Source organism: Trichoderma breve, chromosome 2, assembly GCF_028502605.1.
Source record: "Trichoderma breve strain T069 chromosome 2, whole genome shotgun sequence".
NCBI classification, from domain to species: Eukaryota; Fungi; Ascomycota; class Sordariomycetes; order Hypocreales; family Hypocreaceae; genus Trichoderma; species Trichoderma breve.
In genome coordinates this window covers 5110433-5133012 of record NC_079233.1, presented here as the reverse complement: position 1 = coordinate 5133012, position 22580 = coordinate 5110433, and the positions used below count along the sequence as shown (strand labels likewise).

Here is a 22580-nt window from a genome sequence, read left to right as displayed (position 1 = left end):
TTGTTATACATCGAATCTGGAACCAGGAGTCAGGTCGGCGTCTCTGCTAGGCTTCGTCAGTACGAGACTTTTATCATCAACAGCATGCTCTCAATACGCTTCGTCAGTTGTATGCCTCGGGTTCTCAACACATGACACAGAGGGAATATATAATGAATACCACAAACCTTGGGCAATCTACAAAAACACCAATCCTGCAAACGTGGACGAAGTGAGCGAGCAAGATGTGAGACAGTACTAGGAAGCAGTGGGAAACATCTTTGGTGGGAGGAGACGGCTACTGTAATGCGGTTGAGAAAGCTTCAATAGTGTTGAATACTTGATCAAAGCTGACGATGCAAAGGATACTATCTGTGCTTGTATACTTATTGATGACATGCTGGTTCTTCCAAAGGCCTCTTGCTCTGCAGCTTCGTTCTATGAAAGACGATCACCTTATTTGCTACTATGAGTCTGATTACTTGCGATTATATCCTATTCCTCCTGTCTGTAAGCTACGATGGAGTATCTTAATAGACCTTGTAATCCTGACGCATCTTAATCCCCCTCTCTGCAAGTTATGATAGAGTATCTCAAATGACTTTGCCATCCTGGCGCCCTTGCTAGTCACCTTATGCGTCCCTGACTCTATACTGAAACAAAAATTGTCCGTCATTCTTTTTCTTTAAAGTTCTCTTCCCTCCCTTAATCTACTATTGCTTGTTGCGCCGGGAGCTGCATAAACTCGAGGTTTTGAGTGTCAGTTTTCGCTCTTTTAAAGTGATGACCTCTTTCCGTTTTTACGTTCTCTTCCATCTTCAAGATCGCTATGGTAACGTCGTTGGCTTGATTTTCTTAAACTTCTTCTTCGGGACCGACTGCCCCTCTGCGCTCGCGATACTTTACTTTTATGCAAACGAGGCATTTGTTCATCATCTCTTCCCGTTGGCACGAGCTTCAAGAAACCACTGGCAACTGCCAGCAGTCCTATACATCACGTGCCACTGGCTCTCATTCCTCCTCTATACTCAAACAGACGCGATGCAATTTCTCTTTTCTCTTTTCTTTTCCTTTTTCAACTTTTTATCCATCTTCAACCCAAGTTCAAGGCCTATTTTCTCTTAGAAGACATTTCAATACTACAACAGAGTCCAAAGCACTACAACTCTCCCGGCCCAAACCAGGTATCCAATGAGCGCAAGATGGAATTCTTTGCCACTTTTCCGTTGACAGGAGCCAAACGAAAGACCACAACTCTCACCAACGAACTGCAAAAGAAACCGAAAATCTCTTATTCTGCTGCGGCCTCTGAGATTCATGATGACAACGACAATGGGGGAGACGACGAAGCTGAATACTACGAAGTAGTGGAAGATGAAGATGAAGATGGAGATGGAGATGGACAAGATGGAAATGAAGACAAGCAGCAGCATGAGGAGAACAAGAACGAAGAACAAAATGAAAAAGTCAAAGAGTATCCGGCTAATCAACAAGCTTGTGCTCATGACTTCGGTCGCGTAAAGCTCCACGACTTGCAAATCAGATCACTCAGAGACTGTTGTGCCCGTATTCAAGAATCTCACCGCGTCGAGCAGCAGGCCAGGATGGACCTGCAGCTAACTGTTGAGGAGCTCATGCGGACCATTGAGGAACTTCGAGAGACTGTTCAAAACCAGGGGGAGAAGAACAAACGAAACGAAGAGGCCATCAACGAATGCAATAGGAGACTTGGCGACCTAGAACATGACATGAGAAGCGCTGCAAAAATCTTCGAAATAATTTGGAACAGGTTGCAAGAACGTAGAGTCGTGGCACTCAGAACCCAATGATGCATCTCAGCTAAGATATACTCCATCCACTTTATTTATCACGGCTATATACAGGCTACGTGCTTCCGATAATAGCTCAAGTAGCAATTTAATTACAATAGAGACGCAATCCTTACATGATGAATATACATTCAAATACGCTTCCAGTACTCTTATCCTTCAATAGTGCTCGTGTGTCGTACTGCTAAGAATTCTTTCCTGTACCATCTTGATGTTCTTGATGCACCCAAGTTCTTCCCAGTGATGCAATCATGCAAAGGATTTATATTCACTCTTTTAAAAAAAAAATGAATTTCATTCCGTACGTCATGATAAATAATTTAGAACTATTCATATGTATCTTCATGCGTGAACTTTAGTAGTCGTAGACGTTTAGCCAATTACATGTACCACTTCAGCGTCGCACTCGGCGCTCTAAACTCCGAAGGGTAAATACCAGCCTCAAACATGCACGCCGTCACCCCACATTCTCCATCTTCACAGTCGCATTACTCAAGTATCTTTCTGGAAATATCTTGGACTTATTAAATTCTCATTTCTCATTTACATAGTGCAAAAGGAAGCCTTCTTTCAAAGCTCTGGACATCTCTAACGTGCCTCCTATTCTCATTAGGCTGATACACTGCACAGCCAATTTGCCTTCGTGCCGCTCGCAACAGGCAACCAGCAGGGCACCAATAAGCCTCGAGTGCTCTCTTCCTTGGAACAATATCACGATGCCCGAGTCTCTGCACTTGTTCGATCTTCCAGTGGACATCTTATCGCTGATACTCAAGCAACTGCTCACAGCCCCAAACGGCGGCAACATCCCCCTCTGTCCCTGCACAGCCAACTCCCTCAGCATCAACCCAGTGCCCATCTTCCTCATCCACCCATCCATATACGCAATCGCCCACCCAACCTTCTACGGACCGGCAAACACATTCCTTCTAGATCTAACGGGCAACCACGCCTCCCATGTGCGGCGCTTCATTGATGACGCCGCAGAGGATCTGCCGGATGATGTGGAAAGGAGCAGCAAGCAACAGGCGCAGAACCAGCTTCTGCTGCGACAGACGGGAGGCCGATTTCTCCTCTTGTCGCAAGATGCGAGGCGCAGGGTGCGAAAGCTGGAGATGAGGATCGATAGGCTGAGGGGATGGCTTTGGGAGGATCTTGGCCCGTTCCTGCAGGACATGGCTGTGAGAGGTGAGTTGAGGGATCTGACCCTGGTGGTAGAGGACGGCACTGGGACTAAAGAGAGGCCGCATTCTGCTTCGAGACTGCTTCTACGGCAGAAGAAGAGAGTGTTTGATAGGCCGCCGCTGGAAGGGCTGGTCAGGCTGTTGGCGGATCCGGGGATAAGAGAGGCGAGGCTGAGGGTCAAGGGGAGGCATGAGCGGGCGTGGTGTGAGTTTCACCAAGGAAAGGAGTGCAGCTCATTTTCATTTCTAAGACGGAGAAATGATGAGGCCGATGATGATGCTGCGAAGAAACAGGACGAGGAGGAGATTGAGATTGACTGGAGGGCAATCTTGAAAGTGATTGATCCTGAGGGGAGAAGAAGAGCGGTGGCCTGGCAGGTGTAGTTGGATCATGTCGTCTTCTGGGGATAGTTTCCCCTATTGTTTATTGTTTATCCGCAACAATATCTGTCGATATGCTGCTATGACTTTCCGATGGTCTTGGAAATACACTGTAATACAGGAAGAGTCGGTCTTTCAGCGGAAGGATATACGAGAGTTTAGTAAGAGTATCATGGGAAAGGCGATTATCTTTATATGTAAAATTGTAATGCTATGTAAAACTCATTAGGCGTATGATACCGTATCACTCTCCAGCTGATCAAGCACAAGCACAGAGACTGGTGGACGTACTGTAACACATAGCAAACATCGGAAATGATAGGAATATAGAGGACTTCATATATAATATTTCTGTCTAACTAATTAGGTTTAACTACAGAATATCTTGATGTTACTTTCGGTGAAAATTGAGCAACGAAAGTGACAGAAACGGCTTTTCCAGTACTGGTCTAGGTTAGGAGGCAAGACTGCCCAAGGTGCATGTTCAGTACGTCGGTTTCTCTGCGCAACCACAACACAACGGAGGCTCCATCGCCAACTCTTATATGCTCCTTATTTATAGCTTCGCCATCAATGATGAATAAAAAGTGTTTTCATATGTGGGATCTTCATTTTTGCACTTCGTCTACTGGCACTTCATGTGTGAGTCAATGCTCCATCAAGAGCCCATGTGACGACTCACAGTTATCAAAAGCATCTTCATTCTCTACAAACGGCTGGGCACCTTGAAAACAACTCCTAAAGATGCAGACTCGGCGCTCCATATTCCCCTCCCGAGTTCTTAATAGCGAGTCTCGCTGTATTGCAAGATGTCGGCATACAATGGGAGCCATTTAGAAGCCGTTCCCAAGTGTCACGATACACAACAGTGGCAGCAAATAACGACAATCTTCACAGTTCGGTATTGAAGAAATGCAAAATATCATCACAAAACTGCATCTTCCAACGCCATCAACTCGCAAGGGCATTGCTATAAGTATCGTCAGTATCCTGGGTTGTTGCTTGCGTGTAAAAGAATCAACAACAAGCTTCTACGTCTTTGATAGCTCGATCTGAATTCCAAGTCAGGCAGTTCTTGATTGCAAATTTCGAGAACCTCAGGTTGCCACACTAATCGCTCTTGCAGACAGATTATTCGTATCTAAAGTGTCGTTGCCTTTCATAATGCCCCGGTCAAGCAGAAGCTACTCAACTCGGAGCGGATCGTCCAGGGACTCTGACCGTTCTCGCGAACGAAAACCAGATCCAACATGTGAAGAGTGCCGTGGTAGGGGTTGGTACAAGATGGCAACCGAAGAGATAACCCGCGCGTCGTGCAATGTTTGCCGGGGGAGGTGCTGGGTGTACTGCTGTCAAGGCCCCTCAATCTATTGCCCATATTGTCACAATGGACCCCCTCGCAAGATAGATTGCTCACGCTGTGAAGGCAATGGCTACATAACCGTTGTGAAGACGAGGTATGTGGATGAACGATGCGGGTGCGCATACTGATAGAAATGCCACATGGAGTTGGTATTCATAATTGATACGGCTCACTTGTCTTGGAACACTCCTTGACGAGAGCCCATTGCATCGTTTCATCTTTGGACGACTATGGCTTCACGCGATAAATTTCATCCTTTTGATGTCGTTGGTGTAAGCAAGAAGAGATCTGGTTTGGAGGCAAATATGCCATCGGGCATTACACGGAATTGAATCTCCATGATAGACGATAGACGCTATTTTTAGCTGCCCGTAGATCACGGCAAATGGCCGAAGAGATTAATGGATGTGTCAAATCTGAAGATGCCCTGTGTAAATGTTTGATAAGGTTTAGTATAACATGGCCGTAATGAATTAACTTTGCGTGGCTGGTGACAGCTCTGATTCTTACTCAGCTGATGAATGATTAAATCGACCTCGCTGAGAGATGGAATACTGAAGCTCGCTGCTAAAATCCAACAAGGTGATGCCTTGATCAGATTAATCAGCTGCTATTCCCAACAACCTTGTATTGCCACCAGGTTGAGACGTGGAATGTAGGAGCGTTTGGAGTGTAGCTTGGCAGGATTGGCTTGCATATTAAGTCGAGATCGAGATGGCGGATGCCGTCATCAGAATCCTACCACGAATCTACTCAAAGGGCTGTCTGCATGCTGGTACTTTGCTGTAGGGCTCTGACATGCGTCTGCAGCAGCCGCACCGTCAATGGGCGTTCATGATGAGTAGCAGTAGCAGTAGTAGCACTGCTGAATTCAGAGAGACTAACTCAGGCCATAGCAAAGCACCTTGGCTAGGCCACGATCATCACCGGAGATGGCAGAGGCGACTTTGTGCAACATTATCGCGCGTGACAGGGGCAAGGGCCCAAGCTTGGTCCTGGCTCCGGTGCTCCAGCAGCTCCAGCTCCAGCTCCAGCAGCTCAACTAGCCAGAGTCAGGCTTGTCAGGGCCCCTTTCGCTCCTCAGATCTCATGTGGGGTCAATGGCCTCTGATCAGATCAGGGTCCCTCAAGGTCCCTGTCCCTCCGAGGCATCCATGGAGGTGCGACGCAATCAATGCAATGCAGCAAAGAGCTTGATGACGGAGCTCTCGGGGCATTTCCGTGCTTGACGACTCCAGCAATGTGCATAATGTGCCTTTGCTGTACAGTCCAGGCTATTGCTTCGCCACTGCAGCTGCAAGGCACACGTCAATGGCAAAAACGGCAAAAAATTCAGATGCTCGTATAGGTTCCACGGACAAGACAGACGATCGTGATTGGCAAAGATGAGGGAGTGAGAAGGGAGAAGGATGAGAAATCCGGCTGCCTACAGAATTGTGCTTGGCGCCCCCAAATCCTCTCCTGCCAATGCCTGCACAACGTGCCTGCCCCGTTGCACGTCCGCCGAGGCTCCGTCACCCGTCACTCCTGCCCTCCATCCTCCTGCCTCCTTCCTTCTTCACACCCTCGGTTACAGTTACAGCTAGAGCCGTTTTGCCAGTGCGAGTACGTACCTACCAACCAACGACTTTAACGCGTAGGATTGCATTTTCCAAATCCCTAATTGGTTTATTTTCTTTATGATGTTTTTATTTTCTGGAAATGGCCAATCCAGCATCCCCCAATTACGTATGTATATATGAAGAGTGCTTCACATGTACCAAGCCACTAGCAAACAGCTGGTGGTGGTACCTGGCAGAAAAAGGAAGCCACTGCAGTTTAGTCCTTATCGTAGATGTGCGCTTCTCAGCCGCTCGCTACTCGGCATCTACTTCCCCTCCCCTCTCATTCACCGCAAGTTTGCCATGTAACCACGGCGTACTGCCTCTCTTCTCTCCTGTGCGACGGCCGTTTCGGATTTACCAGGGAAGCGATACCCGAAGGCAGGGAGGCGCCGCCAAGCAACAATGAAATGAAGAGAAGACACGGACGGCGAGGATTGGACGTGGGGGTTGATTTTCCCATTCGCGACGTATTTCGCCCTCCCCGCACTTGGCGAAGTGAAAAAAACAAAACAGCCTACCAGATTCTAGATTTCGTGTTGCATCTAGCTGCAGTGTGGCAGACTTGTGTACTTTGTATCCAGGATGACCATTGGTATCACCATCTCGTCCGTTGGATGAAAGTAACCACCGAAAAACTCCGGCAAAGATAGAATCAAGCAGCTGAATGAAAAGATCAGAATAGAATACCCCGCTTATCTCGTCACTCTTCACTTTTGACTCTCTTCCCCTCGTCCGCATTGAAACCCCCTGCAGCACACAGACTCGCTCTCACATATAACATACAGCCACCCATACAACATACATACATGCATTCACAAGTTGACAAGGTACTGTACAGTAGACAGCTCCCAATGCACGGAGGTTCCAGATCCCCATCCCTCGCAGCTCAGCATGCTTGCCATCTCCCATTGCCTCGGAATCCCGGCCTCGGGGTAACCCAATCCAGCCATGGCGTCCCATCCATCTCGCTCACATCATGCTATGCTCGCATAAAAAGCGAACCATTTTTTCTCACTGCGAGCAGCTGGTTCGCTCGCTACTGTTATTACACAGCCTAGTGAAGATTTTTCTTTATATATCTCGCAGCACATACGGGGGAATGTGACACGAGACAAAAAAAAAAAAAAGAAAATATTTTCTTTGCCATGCTCTCCCGGCTATCACCGGGCGGTCAAGTGGAAGAGCCGGATGGGAACCGGATGGCCGTATCTGGGATCCCCTCGGACGGAGGAGTCCGTGGAGTTTCTGGAGCAATCCTTTTTGGTGTATTAGTGAGCGACGCAGCTGGCTCCGGACCCCTGAATCGCTATTCTCTCTTTTTGGCATATTTGACGGAGGTCACGGAGAGCTACGCAAGGTACCTGTAGAGCATGTAGATGTTAAACAAGGCCGAATAAGTCCTACACCCTGTACTCGCATTATCAATCATGGACTCCGAACTCCGTGAATCCCCCAGCCGTCTCAGTATTCGCTGGCTGCCAAGCAGCCTCGCCACAATGTCTCGCTCTCAAAGTGCCACAGAAATCTTACAGCAGAGACATCAGCGTTCCCTCACGTTACCAGAGACACGGCATTTCAAGCTTAAACTGACATTCACTCGCAATTGCACCAACAGCATCGCTCCAACTGAGACACAGTCCCACGCCAAGAGTGGGAGGCGACATGACCACCACGAAAAGGATCAAAAGCAACAGTCAAAAGGTGTTGGGACGTGTGTTCGTTAGGCCAAGAGTTTCTTGTGTATTGATTCCATACTGCATATCTTGCTAATAAACCAATCTGTCCAAGAAGCTTTCCCGTAGCACAATGTTGCAAACTAGTAGTAGGTGATACCTAAAATAGCACCGTCAAACTGTTACATTCTTTCCGTAGTTGGAAGATCTTCTCATCATTCGCCAGTCAAAAAAGAAACCCAATTCGCCCGGATCATCCATCCATCCATCCATTCCAATAACATATGCCAAGCCAGGAGCATCAGGCGCTAGCAATTGGCGCCAATGCCGGCGGAGAGGGTAAAATCTGTCTCTCGAGTCATTTCCGCTATTTTGATAGCGGCTTGTACTTTTGTGTGTGTGTATTGCCGAAAACTTTTTTTTAGTGTCTTGATAATAACAGTAGCTTCGCTCGCTTCATCCCTCGTGGGTTGTTTTAAAGAAAAAAAAAATGATAAAATAAAAAATTCAATCGCTAATTCCCAGTGTTGTCTTTTGATTTGATTGCATTCCCCGCTCTAAGGAGAGGAGGGAACGTCGTGGAAGTCGTCCTTGTGATCCTCGGCGTGCTGTCCCCAGTAAACGGGGCCCAGCTTCAACACCCTGAAGCCGGTGGTGGAGCTGGAAGAGGATCGTCGCCTCTCAGGAAGGGCAACGGGGCTGCTGGCGGGCATCTGAGGGTAGGAAGCAGAAGTGGCCGGTGCCAGTGAAAGGAAAGAAGAGGGAGTGACGGCCGAAAGAGGAGGAGAGGACGGGACATCGTAGAAGTCGTCCTTGTTCTGGCCCATGTGTTCACCATAGTAGACAGGGCCTAGCTTCAGGACTCTGAGACCAGTAGGGGAGCTGATGGAAGCTCGTCGGGGTCTGGACGAGCCCTCGGCAACGGAGGATCGTCTGTTCTCAGGTTGCGGGTATGAGGAAGAGGTAGCAGGCGCCAGAGAAAGGAAGAAGGAAGGGCGGCGCTCAGCCAGAGCAGCACGGGCAAAGTCGAGAGACATCTTGAATGTTGTGTATGCTTAGAGAATTGACTTTGGAAAAGACGGTAAGGCGAGGAAGTAAGATGGTATGTAGAGATTGTTGACGAGGGATGTTGGATGAGAGAGAGAGATGGAAGAGTAGCTTGGGAATATATATGGAGAGGATGGATGATGAATGAAGAGAAGAGCAGGAAAGAATCTCACGGAAGAGCGGATTACGTGCTCTTTATGCTCACCAAGCTCCGGCACTGGTGTCACAGCAATTTGAAATGTGTACATCCCAAGGAGGTACTCGTACGTACGTAACTCCTCCAGAGCGCTGCCACTTGACGCTAGCCCGGCCGTCCTACAGTAACAACATGGGGGGGACCCGCGCAAGATCGGGAGCACGGATGCTTGAGAGATTGTCATGGATATGGATATTGTTATGGATATGACATGCCGTCAAGGGGGGTGTCATGGGAGGTAGCAGACACAGGAGGTGGGCTGAGACGTGGCCACGGATCTGACGACACACGGGCAGCGATTCGCCTCCCACCAGCCTTCACATCCTTCTCAGCGTCCCAAAAACACACATCATCATCATGTGAACACAAGTGCTGCCCCTCTGGTTTCTGAAAGCGGTGGTCCTGGTCAAGCCGCCATTGGGTCAAGGCGCTTTGCATCGCGTCGCCCGCAGCACATCTGGGATGCAAAAGCCAGGGGATAATTCGTCGGTTCAGAAACTGGCTGGCATCTCCGTCATGCAGCTCTCCATGGTAGCGGCCCCCTTCTTCTCCCTGTTGGCGCCAATGGCAGAGATCTTTCCCCCCACGCCTGGATGGGGTCCGGACTGGTCTCACTGGATTTTTTTTTTCTCTTTGGCTGTCCTCCGGTTCTTTCGGGCTCTGGCGGTCTTCGCGGCAAAGGGAGATAAGAGCCCACGTGCGAATTTACGAAAGCCCTAGCGCTGATCGGGTTTAAAGCAAGTGACGTGATGAATCCGAGTTCATTTGCATAAAAAACATAAAAAATAAGAGCCAGGGATTTGCCGACCGGGCAGGGGGCGCAACCATCTTCATCGTCCATCTTTGAGTGTGTGCCACCGGAGCAGCAAAGGCGGTGCCTCGGCCAAGAGTCAAATGTCAAAGATGGAGATGCAATATCACGGAAGCCGAGCTCCACTTGATGCTCGGGCGGCAAGTATTACACAATGGCAAGAGATCCGGGGTAAACACCGCAGTCCCGGCCGATCCTCGAGGCCTATTGGATGAGCGTTCCGGCACCCAAAGGGATTTTTCGGAACCGATGGTCGGGAATCCCACCCCCAGCTTGCTCTCTCCCATGTGTCTGTGGGCCAGAGCCCAGAATGCGGGGAGTATTAGATAGATCTAGAATTGCTTCTAAGATCTCCTGACATTTGAAGAATAGAATTTTTTTTAACCTTTTCTGGGTTTTGGGTTTCCCATGTTATATCCGCGTCGGAACATGCCACTTTTCGATCCCGAGACCCGAGATGTGCCTCTCGCAGATTTTGCACCCTTGCCCGGCCGAGAGACGCTTGCATCCCGAAGCTGGCCGATTGCTGCATCCTCGCTATTCCTAATCGACGTTTGGCCTGTGAAAGCAATCCGAGTGTGACAATCTGGAGAGGACGATGCGGGTAGAAACGGCAGAGGTAGCATCTTTAATCTTTTGTGGGCAGAATGCCCCTGCTGTCACTGTGAAGTCTCTGCACGAGCTTTTGGCTGGGGGTCTATCGTGATTCTAGGCCATTGTGGCGAATGCGTGCGGGAATCCTGTTGACGGTGCCAATAGCTATCACTTGAAGGATTTGTGTTTCGATATTGGAGGAACGCGTAAAACTGAGAAAAGATGGTAGAGAATGATGACAAGGTATGTTTGTATAGTGTTATGAGCGGCAGGTGGTTGCTCTCTTGCCAGCAGCTATTCTACGGTATTTCTTTGTCTTTTTACGAGATCTGTTAGAAAACACTTCAAGTTGACTAGCCAGCATCTCGTGTTCCGAATTGTAATAATAGCTGATGCCAGAAGTAGTTACCAGAAAGAATGACAATGATGGTAGACCCCGGAAGTTAGCAAGTCACTCCCTTTTTCTTCGACCAGGTAGTGACAACCGCTTGTCGTGCGCAAGTCATGATAAAACCGCATCCACATGGTAGCCATACGGAAAAGTCTACTGCCATAGCTGTGAGATTGCTAAAGAAGTTCTCAAAAGATAACAAAAGGGGACGACTTGTCATTAAACCAGCTCTCGCAGCTGATTGAGCCATCGTGGTGTTTAATCATAAGGTTAAGCTGAAATAGAGAGCAGATGTAAAAACTAACAGCTGGTAGCGATTCCTAATTGCGAGTTTAGACTTGCGTCTATATCCTTTATTGACCCTGGTCAACACTATCAACTCGATCGCACCGCGACTGTGGCACGTGTCATATTTAAGTCATTGGAAGGAGGCTGCGCTATACCTTCATAATGCTTGTGCCGTGCGCATGAGAGACATGTCGAAGATGAAACGTTAAGTAGTAGCTATCTGGTACTCCGAGTTAACTATCCGGCATCCTATGTCTCAAGCGTAGTAGATGTTAGTAAAGAGTGGCAAAGCTGGAATGAGTAGCGGTAGTAACAGAGAGTAATAATAGCAGATACTCTCAAGCTATTTCCACTATTTCTAGACTCATAATATTGGTTTATTTCGTCCTGATGGCACCGTAGGGTTGAAACAAAATGCCTATTGCACTATGACAAGCGTTTGATTGACGGGACTCACTCCGGCCGCCGGCGCCGCTCCAACGGTGGAGCACTCTCCGCATCATCTCCTCCGTTTCGGCAGTCCCTCCCGGAACACCACTTCGGAGTAAACTATTATGCGAGAAGTAAGCTACGGATGCAGCTCCCACCAACCTGTATCTATTAAGCAACTTAGACTATCAAGTCTTCACGACGTCCCAGCGATTTAAACAACAGTTCAAACTGCGGTACATGTTGTCTGTCTGGAAAGACCGTGAGAGTTTCTACGATACAACTGGCACAAACGCTGTAAACATAGTCCGTTAAGTGTAACTTGATTGATTCATCAAAGAGACAGCTCAATAGTTGGTAATTCTTGAGATGTATTAACTGTTCAAGTTTGTTGAGATGCCTAGATTGAATGGTAATTGGCGGGACACTCGAAATCCTTCGCCCTTGACGCAACGTCTTTGCCACGCATCTACTGAAAAGTTACTTGATTACGCATACACTGAATAGCCTCTTACGCACGCCTGGTCAGGATCCAGTTCAGTAATTTAGTATAGGTGCATCTATGGACTTCGAGAGGGTTCCTTGGAAGATCCTATGGATGCGCGGGGTACCCCTCCCGATGATTGGCCGAACAGCGCTAGAGCATGAGTTCACGCTTCAATACACGTACGTACACATGCTTGCAGTATACACATTCCTGCCTCGGTAATCTGATATTATCTGGGCTTTTGAAAGGTTAACATAAAAGATATATAACTTGCTCAGACTTTGAAACAACAACTCGAGCAAGCACTCAAGCTGTTCTGAAACCTCAAGTTCATTCAGGATTCCAGCCATCGTTCAATTACTGACATATACATCATGTCCGAAGGGTATGCCAGACACCTAAATTGCATCTCGACCACAAGTGATGAGGACTAATTTACTCTGCAGAAACGTTACCCAAAAGTTTACTATAGACGGCGTCACATTGCGCCCAGGAACCGTCGAAGATGTCCCCGCCATGCTAAGACTCATGGACATCGCAACAGCCTGGCTCGTAAAGAAAGGGCAAACAGGACAATGGGGCACCGCGAGACACTCAACCAACCCCGCTAGAATCAAGCAAGCAACAGAACTCGCCGAATCAGGCGGGACATGGATCGCCGTAGACACCAACTACTCGCCCCCGAAATCAGCAGGAGAAGACGAGGAGCTTTCCGTCATCAACGGCATCGTCGGCGCCATAACAGTCGGCCAGGCAAATCACTACGTTCAGCCAGCGACCGAGCCCGAGCTGTACGTCAGATATCTCGCGTCGGACCGGGCTTCCAGCGGCAAGGGAATCGGCACGCTTCTGCTGGAGAAAGCGCGCGCACTGGCTCGCGAGGCCGGCGTGTCCTTGCTTCGACTCGATTGCTATGCTGGTGGCAGTGGAGGGCTAGTTCGTTACTATGAATCCCAAGGATTCAAGCGCATGGAGACTTTTGACGCCAAAGGGTGGCCAGGGCAGGTGCTCATACAGAGACTAGACAAAACCGAGGGACAAGAGAGCTAAGAACAATCCCTCTCTCTGGTGGATGTATTGATGTCGCTTGGGCATGGCCATCTCCATTGTAAAGAGGTGGAAAGAAGTTATGTCTGTGTGATTTCGGTGATGAAGGTATAGATTGGGAGTGTACTATAGTCTAAATAATTAGAAAACCGATAATACAATTGCTCGAAATCGATGAATATACTCACTTACAGGAATGGATTCAAGAATATTTTCCCAGAACTGTATCATACATTACTTTTTGCAGTTTAACATCTTGGATCTAACAAATATGAGGAATGGTGGCAGTATCAGAAGAAAGGAGTGATAGTAGAGGAATAATAGTAATAGTCGTGGCAAGTAGCTATAGTAGAAGAAAGCAACAATAATGAAAGAAAGCAGAGATAGTCAGAGAAAGCATCGATAGCAGCAGATACTCAGCCATTCGTCCTCCCTTCAGGATCAAAAATCTCTGTCAAGTCACTCAAGTGGGTTTGTAGTCTGACGACGAACATCTGTTGGGTTGAAGCAACATGAACAAGCCATCGGCTCACCGACGAGATTGCCCGCGGCCCGGCCGTAACGTAGAAAGGTGGAAGATTTCGTCCGTATGTCCGAAATACGAACATGATAGAGGATAAAATCCTCCTGCATGGTTAGTTATGATGGCTCCAGACCGGAGAACTACGGACCCCGGAGGAGACATGCGGGCACTATGGCCCGAGGAGGGGTGTGTATAGGACGTCGATGCCCAAGTCCCGCGGCCGAACTTCTGTTTCCATCTAACCAGAAGAATAAGGTCTGTTGGTGATTGTTTCGATTAAGATGCAGGAAACGCCATGCATATTGCAGCTGCAGAATGAAGTCCGCCTGCCGTCTTTTACATCGGGCCGGCCTTTACTGGTAGCTCGTCTTTCTTCTTGCGGAGCTGCTCGGAGATGAAGCATTGGGACTAGTAACGAAGAAAATATTGGTTTGTCGTACTTCACCCACTAGGAGTCGATATATTGCTCTCATCATGTCAATTCGTTTGGCCTATCAGCCCATCAGGTTAGCAGGCGTCTACACACAGCATTCTCGCCAGTGAGGTTCAGCTTTCAAGCCTACCATGCTGAGCTTCAGCCCCATTTCGGTCTAAGCTCTTGGAGCCTCAGTGGGTCGAGTTACCGCGAGTGGTAATCGCAAGCGCTTAAAATGGGCTCTGATTGGTTCCGTCAGCCGGCGCCCTAACAGCGTCACATCGAGATGCTCGGCATGGGTGGCAACCTCATTGTAGCCGCCATCAGTGCAACGCTCGTGAACGGGAAAACAGATATTGACTCTTTGTTGGTTTATCGTCTAGACGGCCGCTCGCGTCTCTCGCATCGGCAATACGCGCGTTAAGCCAAGGATAAAAATTTGTTGTTTGCCAGACGCCGGTGGAGAAGCGTCTCCCGGTCTAGTCTTACAGCTGCTTCGGGAAATGCGGAACTGGGTCCGCTCACGACATTGGAATCAATTCTTTGCCCGGATATGTGCAAAATGAGACAGATATTGAGTCGATCTAGATATGCACTGATGACATTTGGTCCTGCGGCCAAGACCCTCTGGCCCCCAATGGCTGATTCCATTGCAGAAGTTCCAATGTCGGCCATGTTGTCCCCCTATTGGATCATGATGAAAAGGGGTTGGTATATGGCGATCAACGTAAAAGTAAAAGTCCGACGTAAGTAGAGTGCCGGAGACGATATACCAATACCGAATTGCTAGAACAAAGCAATTCAATGACAAAGACAACTCGAGAATACCGTTCGTACACATTTTGTCAAGTTTTGGGTTTGTTCATCTGCTGGAACTAGCAATCAGTCAGTCAGCCAGGTCGCGGCAGTGCCAGGCACTTTTAGCACCTTGTACTTAATGACGACTTCAACAGTTGTAGTTGGGTATAGCTTCTACGCCTAGATCAGAACGACAAGGGGGCAAATTCTGAATGAGGAACCGATGACGCTGTCACTTCGGGATACTATTGCGTAACTTGTTGGTTCTGCGTGGGTATTGAACCATGCTAATATGTCTTGATTCATACTGCATAGAGGAATATCAGCAGATTGCAACTAGGAGCAGAGTCACTTGACAAATGTGAAATGTGCTGGGGTCAAGGTGTTGGATCAGCTCTGCAAGGTGTGGCTGCGTGTGGATATCGGGTCACTGCATCACGGACGGAAGCAAGTATCAGGATGCAACGCATGCTTGATAACACGGTAGGAGCTGTAAGCTGGCTCGGAGTAACATTGGCACCGAGGGTGAGGCCATTGAAGCCTGCCTTGCCGGGCTAAACGGGGAAAGGCCCGAGAGATGCTGCGCCATGCATCGCTAGCATCTGTTGAAGTGTCCGAGAGATGTGTCGGCTGATCTGGCAGATGCAAAGGACATCTTGCTTAGATGCGGTCGTCAATACGGTCATCCGTCTCGCATTGCCGGCTGCGGCAATTATCAAGGTCGCATGGAAGGCCGCATTGAGTTTTGAGCGGGAAGATCGCGACAGCCGCACGAAGGGGGTCGGCCACATCGTCGGCCGCATTCTTGGCCTATTCATGTGGACAATCGACCACACCTTAAGACCGAACTTGGTGTTAGCCAAGGGGTTCAAGTGGCCCAATTATAGCGAGGCGAAGACAAAGGCAGACAGCAAGTGTGGCAGTCCGTAAACGCAGCCGCGGCATGTGTACATCAAACAAGCAACAGGCGATTATCTGTAGTATCATGCGGGAGACGGACCAGTCGTTGGTTCCTCCAAATTCTTCCAATTTGCAAGCCACTGCCCACGATATCATCAAGAGAGCGGGCAATCCCGCAGCAACACCATCATCATTCCGACCCTTGTCTGCTGCACGGCACGAAGAAACCAACACACAGCGGGCCGGAGCGGGGGAAGACTCGACGTGGTTCAATGACTGACAACCCCTGAACCAGTCAAGCAAGGTGGATGGGGTGAGTCTATGATGTTGTCCCAGCCTCAACGGCACCGCCCGCGCGGATTCGTTGACTGTACGAACCTGGCAGGTGTACGACCAACACGAAGAAGAAGACGACAACGAAGAGAGTGGGCCAGTCGACTCTGATATTGGAACCAGCAGAAAGAACAGGTTTAGCTGCTCAAAGGGCTGCAACGCAGGTAACAATAAGCGAAAGTGGTCGTAAAATGCAGTCTTGCCATTGGGGGAGCAGTTCCTATCAGGCGTCTAACACGGCGTCTCAGGCGTTGGTGCGATGGAGAGCTTCAGCCACGACGGTCTGGTCTCTGCCAATCTAGACTGGACTGGACGAGGTCGTCGAGGAATGACGACATGAGGTCGACATCAGGCCGACATCAGGAGAGAGCAAACAGCAAACGGATCGAGATGCGCTTATTCTGTCCTTGAGGGCGGTTCGTTGGCGGCCGGCGCCTCGCGATCCCTGGACGTCGCTTGTGTCGAGAGTGTGAATGGAGGAAAAGCCAGAGCCGCCCTTCACAGCCGCGCGGGCGGAGGCTCTTTTAAAGCTTCCAGGCTGACATGTAGCAAGCTGGCCAATGGCAGCGCAGAACGGCGTCCGACCCCGCCAAAGAACCGCCTTGTGCCTGGAAATGTTTTAAGTAACTCGGTACCTGCATACCTGCTCGGCGGCTGTGTTCTTTTGTTTCTTCTATTTTTGCATCGAACAGCGCGGCGCAGGCTGTTGTTGGAGCGGCTAATCAGTTCAACGACAGATTGATAGAGAGCAACAGCCAGAAAACAGACCCAATAGGCATTGTCAGAGCGTGCGTTGGCAAGCAGCTGCGAAGCTCAGCCCCAGGAACCGGAATCTAGAGTTCTGGAAGTTGAATTTGGAAGTGCACGGTCGCAAATCGAAGCTTCAGGTACCCGACGATAGGCACAAGTACCAAGCTTTCAGCAATGCAAAGCCACATTTCAGCCTGCACTGGTGAGATTAGTGAGAACCTGGAACGACGAAGCATCAATTCGGGATTTCGATTTGCCAACCTGAAAGATGAGCCAGCACAAGGAACATTGAGTCATCTAGGTACATGTACCAAACACTATTATCCCAACCACGGGGTCAATCGCTAAAGCCTCTATCTCCGGGCCCCCAAGCTGAGGACGCCACAAGAGTTCCAATACTTGCTGGGTAGAGCGGATGCGTGATTTAGGGACCTTTTTCCTCTTTCTGTTTCTCCAATACCGAAATACCGAGGTTGCCTACCTAGTATACTTTAGTGAGAGCAGACATACACGTGTAGATCGAAGCCAGACTGCGGCGTTGCTTCCGATGACAGCTGCTCTGTCAGACCTCTCCAGGACCACCATGCTAGACCAAGGCACAAACGGAGCGTTTGCAGCACGCCACGGGAAATATCATGAACCAGCAAAAGATCCTTGAGAGAATCGTACCTGCTGCGGAAGGATGACGATGCATATCAAATCAGCATCAATTTAGACACACCACCACTGCCACTTGTAGATCTTGATCGCTCATCAGCCGGCACTCGCTGAGTAATAGGTAATCTGCATTGATCTGTCCATCGCCTTATACCAATGCTATTAATGAAGTGATAAAAAGCTGTATTATGCAATCTCGCTCAGTATCTTTCTAAAATGACAACCCACAAGGATAAATTGCACAAGTTATGTTGTCATGTAGTAAATCGCTGCGTTTACCAAGGCGTGACACGGCTACGACCTCATCTCAACCTATGACGCCTATACTGAAGGTGGGGGCCATCGAGCAACAACTGTGAAGAGTCTCTCAATTCCCCTGTCAAATTAACAATATTTTCTCAAATTCTCCCCCGTTCAAGCCCTCTCTATCGAAAAAGCTGCCGAACCCCCCGCTCGCCGTTTGCTTGAGCTTGAGCTGGGGGTTCCTTTTGGTTCGAGAGCCTCCATGCGGAGCCGACGTCAACGCCACAGCCCACAAGTTATCAGCCGTGTTGGCTGCGCTGGTCCAATCCAGACGCCGAGATTCGTGAGAGCTGCAGCTGAGCCGTGATACCCAGACGCCATTTGCTCAGGGCCAAAATAGGGCTTCTGGCGCAGCAGCTTTTTTGTCACTGCCACAATGCCTTTGTTTCATTCACTGAAGCGTAGATCCTTAGGGGATGTGATGTGCATCGTAGGCTTTCTTGACCGAGCCCCTGGTGTCGCTGAGCACGGATTGACGTGAGAGCCGCGCTTGTAATGGAACAAAGGCTCCGAATATGCGAGACGACACGCCCGTTTGAGCTGATGATGCAACGCTGGTTCTTCCGCATTGGGCCACAACAGCCCGCATCACGGCGTCTTCGCGTCTACAGAACTGGAGCAAAGCCACCACGTCTCATCCGGATGTCGCTAATCAATCCTCGGTCCGGGGGTACATCTATCTATCCAGGGGCCACCAAAAAATCGATATCTGCGGGCATTATTTTGTGCCTAGTGAGACCGGAGACGAACGGCTGAAGGTCAGAGACACGGACTACAACCAATGACAGAGGTCAAGTTTCAGGCCGGACACCAACCGTTGAAGCATTGGAGAATAGAATGTGGAATAATGAACCATTCGAGGAGTCAATCTATTGATGCACTTTTAGGCAGACAGATACCTAGCAACTAAATTGCGCCTTCTTGAGAGTTTTTTTCTCTCCAATATGTTCGTCCACTGCTGCTATGGCTTCATGTGGCCCCAACTTGCTACTAAGCTGCCACAAGTACATGTAGCGTCGTCTCACCCCCGGTCCAAGTACATGCAATTAAGCCGGCATTCTCTGCTGTTGGACAGAGCAGACGTTTTGGTTTTGGCCGAGATTGGAGGAGAGCAGTTGATCCCCGTCTAGTCCAGCAATTGTAATTTTGCCGTCCACCGCATACAAGCATCGATACATGTGTATCTGCCGTACATCAAGTCTCCAAGGTACCAGGGCTGGAGTATTTGGCGATGGCTTCACCGGCTATGCCACAAGTAGAATAAGACGTTGTTCGCTGCGGATCATGTGCGACATCCATTGGATCCACAGGGCGTCTAACGCTTGTGATACCCCCGTCGATTTTTTAGAGGCGCAACAACAGCAACGCCTTGCCTGGCTGGGTAACTGGCCAGGGCCAACAAGCACATTTTGGATGCGGGAAACGCATCAAGGAGCCGGCTCTTCTGCACCGGATTGTTCTCCGACGAGGAGTGTGTGAAGCTAGCATGATCCTGATTCCTGCTCATGATTCAGCTCACTGCCGCATAGTTCAGCTAGACTACGAGTACATACACCGTCTTCCGCCCTGTGAAGCCCTCTCTGTTCAACATCTCCGGTGACACTGGCGTTCTCGGTGAGCGCGCCAAGTCGCCCATGAGAGAAAGTGGCCGTTGATGATGGACTCTGTTGTGTGACCCGCGCGTCCCGTTTTTCTCGTTGTGTTGGCGTCTCTGTCTTCTCCCGCAATATCACGCACACGATGTGATAATTCTACACACTTTGCAGCTCTCCTATCCGCACCTCCCCCCTCCAGATCCCTGATCTGCTCACTAGTCGAAGCCATCATGTAGCTACGATCCTCTCCACTCCCCCCATGGGCTTGTTGCCTCTCCCCTCAATGACCGCTGCAGAGTGCTACCTAGTACATGTAGCCATTTCCTCCGGCTGAAGGAAGAAAGAGTCATGTCCCGCACTCGTCTCCGTGGCCCTTGTCCCTGCTTCTCCCCCAGGTACTGTCTGTACGTAAACTCGTATATGAGATATGGGCAGCTGGTATGACGATCCGGCTACATGCACCCAAGGCATGTTTTTTCCCGTCTCTCTGTGGCACACAAAAGGATGGATGCCCACTCGTCATTGTTTGTGACTCCACTGCGTGTCCCTGTCCATGTCCATGTCCGTGTAGTCAAGATCTTGCAAGGGCCCTTCTAGCGTGTGGGCATGTAAGTCAAAATGGCTCTTCCGCCTTCTGAAATCTTCAACCAGACACAACCAACAACTTCAAGTCGAGCAATGGGGGTGTATGGGTGTGCGTTTTTGGTCAATGACGGAAGGAGAAACCCGGAAAGAGAAGGCGAAATTAAGCGAAATTTTTTTATCCAGCTTTAATGACTCTTGCAATGACTGGGATGACATCAACATCAAACGTCGACTTCAACACCACAAGCCCAAGCAAATACGGCATCACCAGCTGGAGTCATGTCTGTGAATACTGAAGTTGCCAATACCACAATGTCATTTCCCACCCAATACAGAATGGCATTGACTCTCGGGCTAGAGCCCTAGGCATTGCCTAGCCATATCGCATCACGGCACCAATTGCGGCTCCTGCATCGTAGCTCCAGACGCCTCGCATTGGTGTCTTCGAATTGCAGGCCCAGTGGGGGCTAGGCCTTGAGAATCTTAGATGCAAATCGCCTCCACTTTCGTTTTCTTCCTCAAGACTGAGTTGACCTTCCTCCACCCACGGCCAAATCTCTGCCCATCCATCTCCCAACCCCCCACACCCCAAAAGATGCGAAAGATTCTTCGTCCACATGCGCATACATGCATACATGCATACAGACACACGCAGTCAGTCAAGCTTGCATCATCCAAGTGCGTCAAAGCACACACACACACACACGTACATACTCGTACATTACATGGGCAGGGGGGGCCAGGCGCCCCAGGTGTTGTTGGTTCTGAGCATCATCTAGGCCTTGCCGACCGGGTACACCCACAGCTGGGCCCGCGCCGTGACTTTGACATGGCATGGCCTTGTGCAAACTGCCGATTCTGCGATGCCTCGTGGTCCGATCAGGGCTACTTGATGTCGCCTCACTGCTCACTGCCTCCCCCTTCTCCCAGACAAGACAACAAAATGCCCCCCTGGCGAGAGAACGGGCCAGAAGGCAGACAGAACCTCGCACCTACCGCAGAGTAGACTGGACACAACGAACAACTAACACCGTCCCGCGGCACCGCACATAACAACAACGGCCGCACGTACGAGCATATATCGGTGGCGACTAACGTACATGTCGGCTCCTCGTCTCCTTGTTATGTCTCTGGGGCCATGCAAATGTGCATCTAACAGCCGTGCGCATGCGTCTGGCAAGTCCCGAAGAAGAAGAAGCAAACACCCAACAGCCATACATCGGTTGACGTCTGGACTTGTACTCTGCCTGAAGGGGCTTTGTTCCTGGGTAAGGACGAACGCTGCTCTGAGCAAACAACTTGAATGTATATTCACAGCCTCTACGCAGTCCCGAGGCTTTCGTTCCACAAGATATATAAACGACAAACACACCTGCTGTGCTTCTCGATATCTCCTTCCAAGCTTCATTCAGCATTCAATACCAAGAGCATCATCGACAAACGACAATCTCCTACAGACAGCTTCTTTCACTCATCTGGAGCACTTCCATCTCTTCCATCTTCAGTACTTGAGCTTTTTAGACACAAGCAGCATCTCAATCCTTTCCACACTAAGAAGACTAAAGGATCAAGCATTGTACGCAAGAGATATTCCCAAGCAGACCACAACTCTGCGCAAAGGAGTACTGACAAGCCCTCTTTCTTCTAGTGAGCCAAGTCCAATTCGGAATAAGTCATCCAGTAGATCTCTCTGCTCTACACTCTATACACTATACTTTAACGCCACTTTGTCTCCGAAACAATCAACATGTGTGTCTGGATCATTCGACAGCACTACACCCACTGTGGCTGCACCGTCACAGAGTCCACGCGCAAGCCCAGCTGTGGCTGCTCTAAAATCGAAGACCAAGGCACCCAGACATGGGAAGGATACTGTAGACGCGCCGAGTGCCCTAATCCAGGCCGTTGAACAATCACCAATGGACTAGGACTCATATCGCCCTCATTATTGGTTCATACGACTTGAAGCGATTTCATTTCTTTCATCTCTTTTCTTCCTTTTCTGTATCTCTCTTTTTCCTTTTTCTCATTTCATCTCATCTTTTCTCTTCTCCTTTTTTCCTAGTTTCCTCTTTTTCCCTTCTTCTTCTTCTCCCTTTCTTCTCTTCATATCTCTCTTTATTATGCACTCAATTATAGACAAAAGTTGGAGGGCCTAGCAATTGGCCTAGACTCCTCCGACCCCCGATGCTGGATTCATCTTTCGCAAGAGGAGTATCCACGCCTTCTTCTCTTGATTTTAGCCTGTTTTCTTTTTCTCTTTTTCTTTTCCATCCTTTTTCTACAATTCACCCATTTATCTTTTCACTTTTCATCTTTTCTTTGACGATCGTCTCGTCTTTTCTTTATTTCCTTTTCTATTTCCTTTCTATTTCCTTTTTTCTTTCCTCTCTTTTCATCCTGTCTTACTTATGAGAA

At 49.2% G+C, this 22580-nt stretch overlaps 4 protein-coding genes across 4 annotated transcripts; 3 read left to right on the top strand and 1 right to left on the bottom strand.

The window, feature by feature from the left end:
• Positions 1-1181: 1181 nt before the first annotated feature.
• Positions 1182-1808, top strand: T069G_03776 (uncharacterized protein; the record flags this gene model as incomplete). The annotated part of the gene is made up of 1 exon (XM_056170986.1): positions 1182-1808. The coding sequence occupies one exon, from the start codon at positions 1182-1184 to the stop codon at positions 1806-1808; it is 627 nt and encodes a 208-aa protein (XP_056031878.1).
• Positions 1809-2524: 716 nt separating this feature from the next.
• Positions 2525-3376, top strand: T069G_03775 (uncharacterized protein; the record flags this gene model as incomplete). Its single annotated transcript, XM_056170985.1, has 1 exon — positions 2525-3376. The coding sequence occupies one exon, from the start codon at positions 2525-2527 to the stop codon at positions 3374-3376; it is 852 nt and encodes a 283-aa protein (XP_056031877.1).
• Positions 3377-8570: 5194 nt separating this feature from the next.
• Positions 8571-9050, bottom strand: T069G_03774 (uncharacterized protein; the record flags this gene model as incomplete). Its single annotated transcript, XM_056170984.1, has 1 exon — positions 8571-9050. The coding sequence occupies one exon, from the start codon at positions 9048-9050 to the stop codon at positions 8571-8573; it is 480 nt and encodes a 159-aa protein (XP_056031876.1).
• Positions 9051-12630: 3580 nt separating this feature from the next.
• On the top strand, positions 12631-13306 carry T069G_03773 (acetyltransferase (GNAT) family domain-containing protein; the record flags this gene model as incomplete). The annotated part of the gene is made up of 2 exons (XM_056170983.1): positions 12631-12641; positions 12703-13306. 2 exons carry the CDS (start codon positions 12631-12633, stop codon positions 13304-13306), a joined length of 615 nt encoding a protein of 204 aa, XP_056031875.1.
• Positions 13307-22580: the final 9274 nt, after the last annotated feature.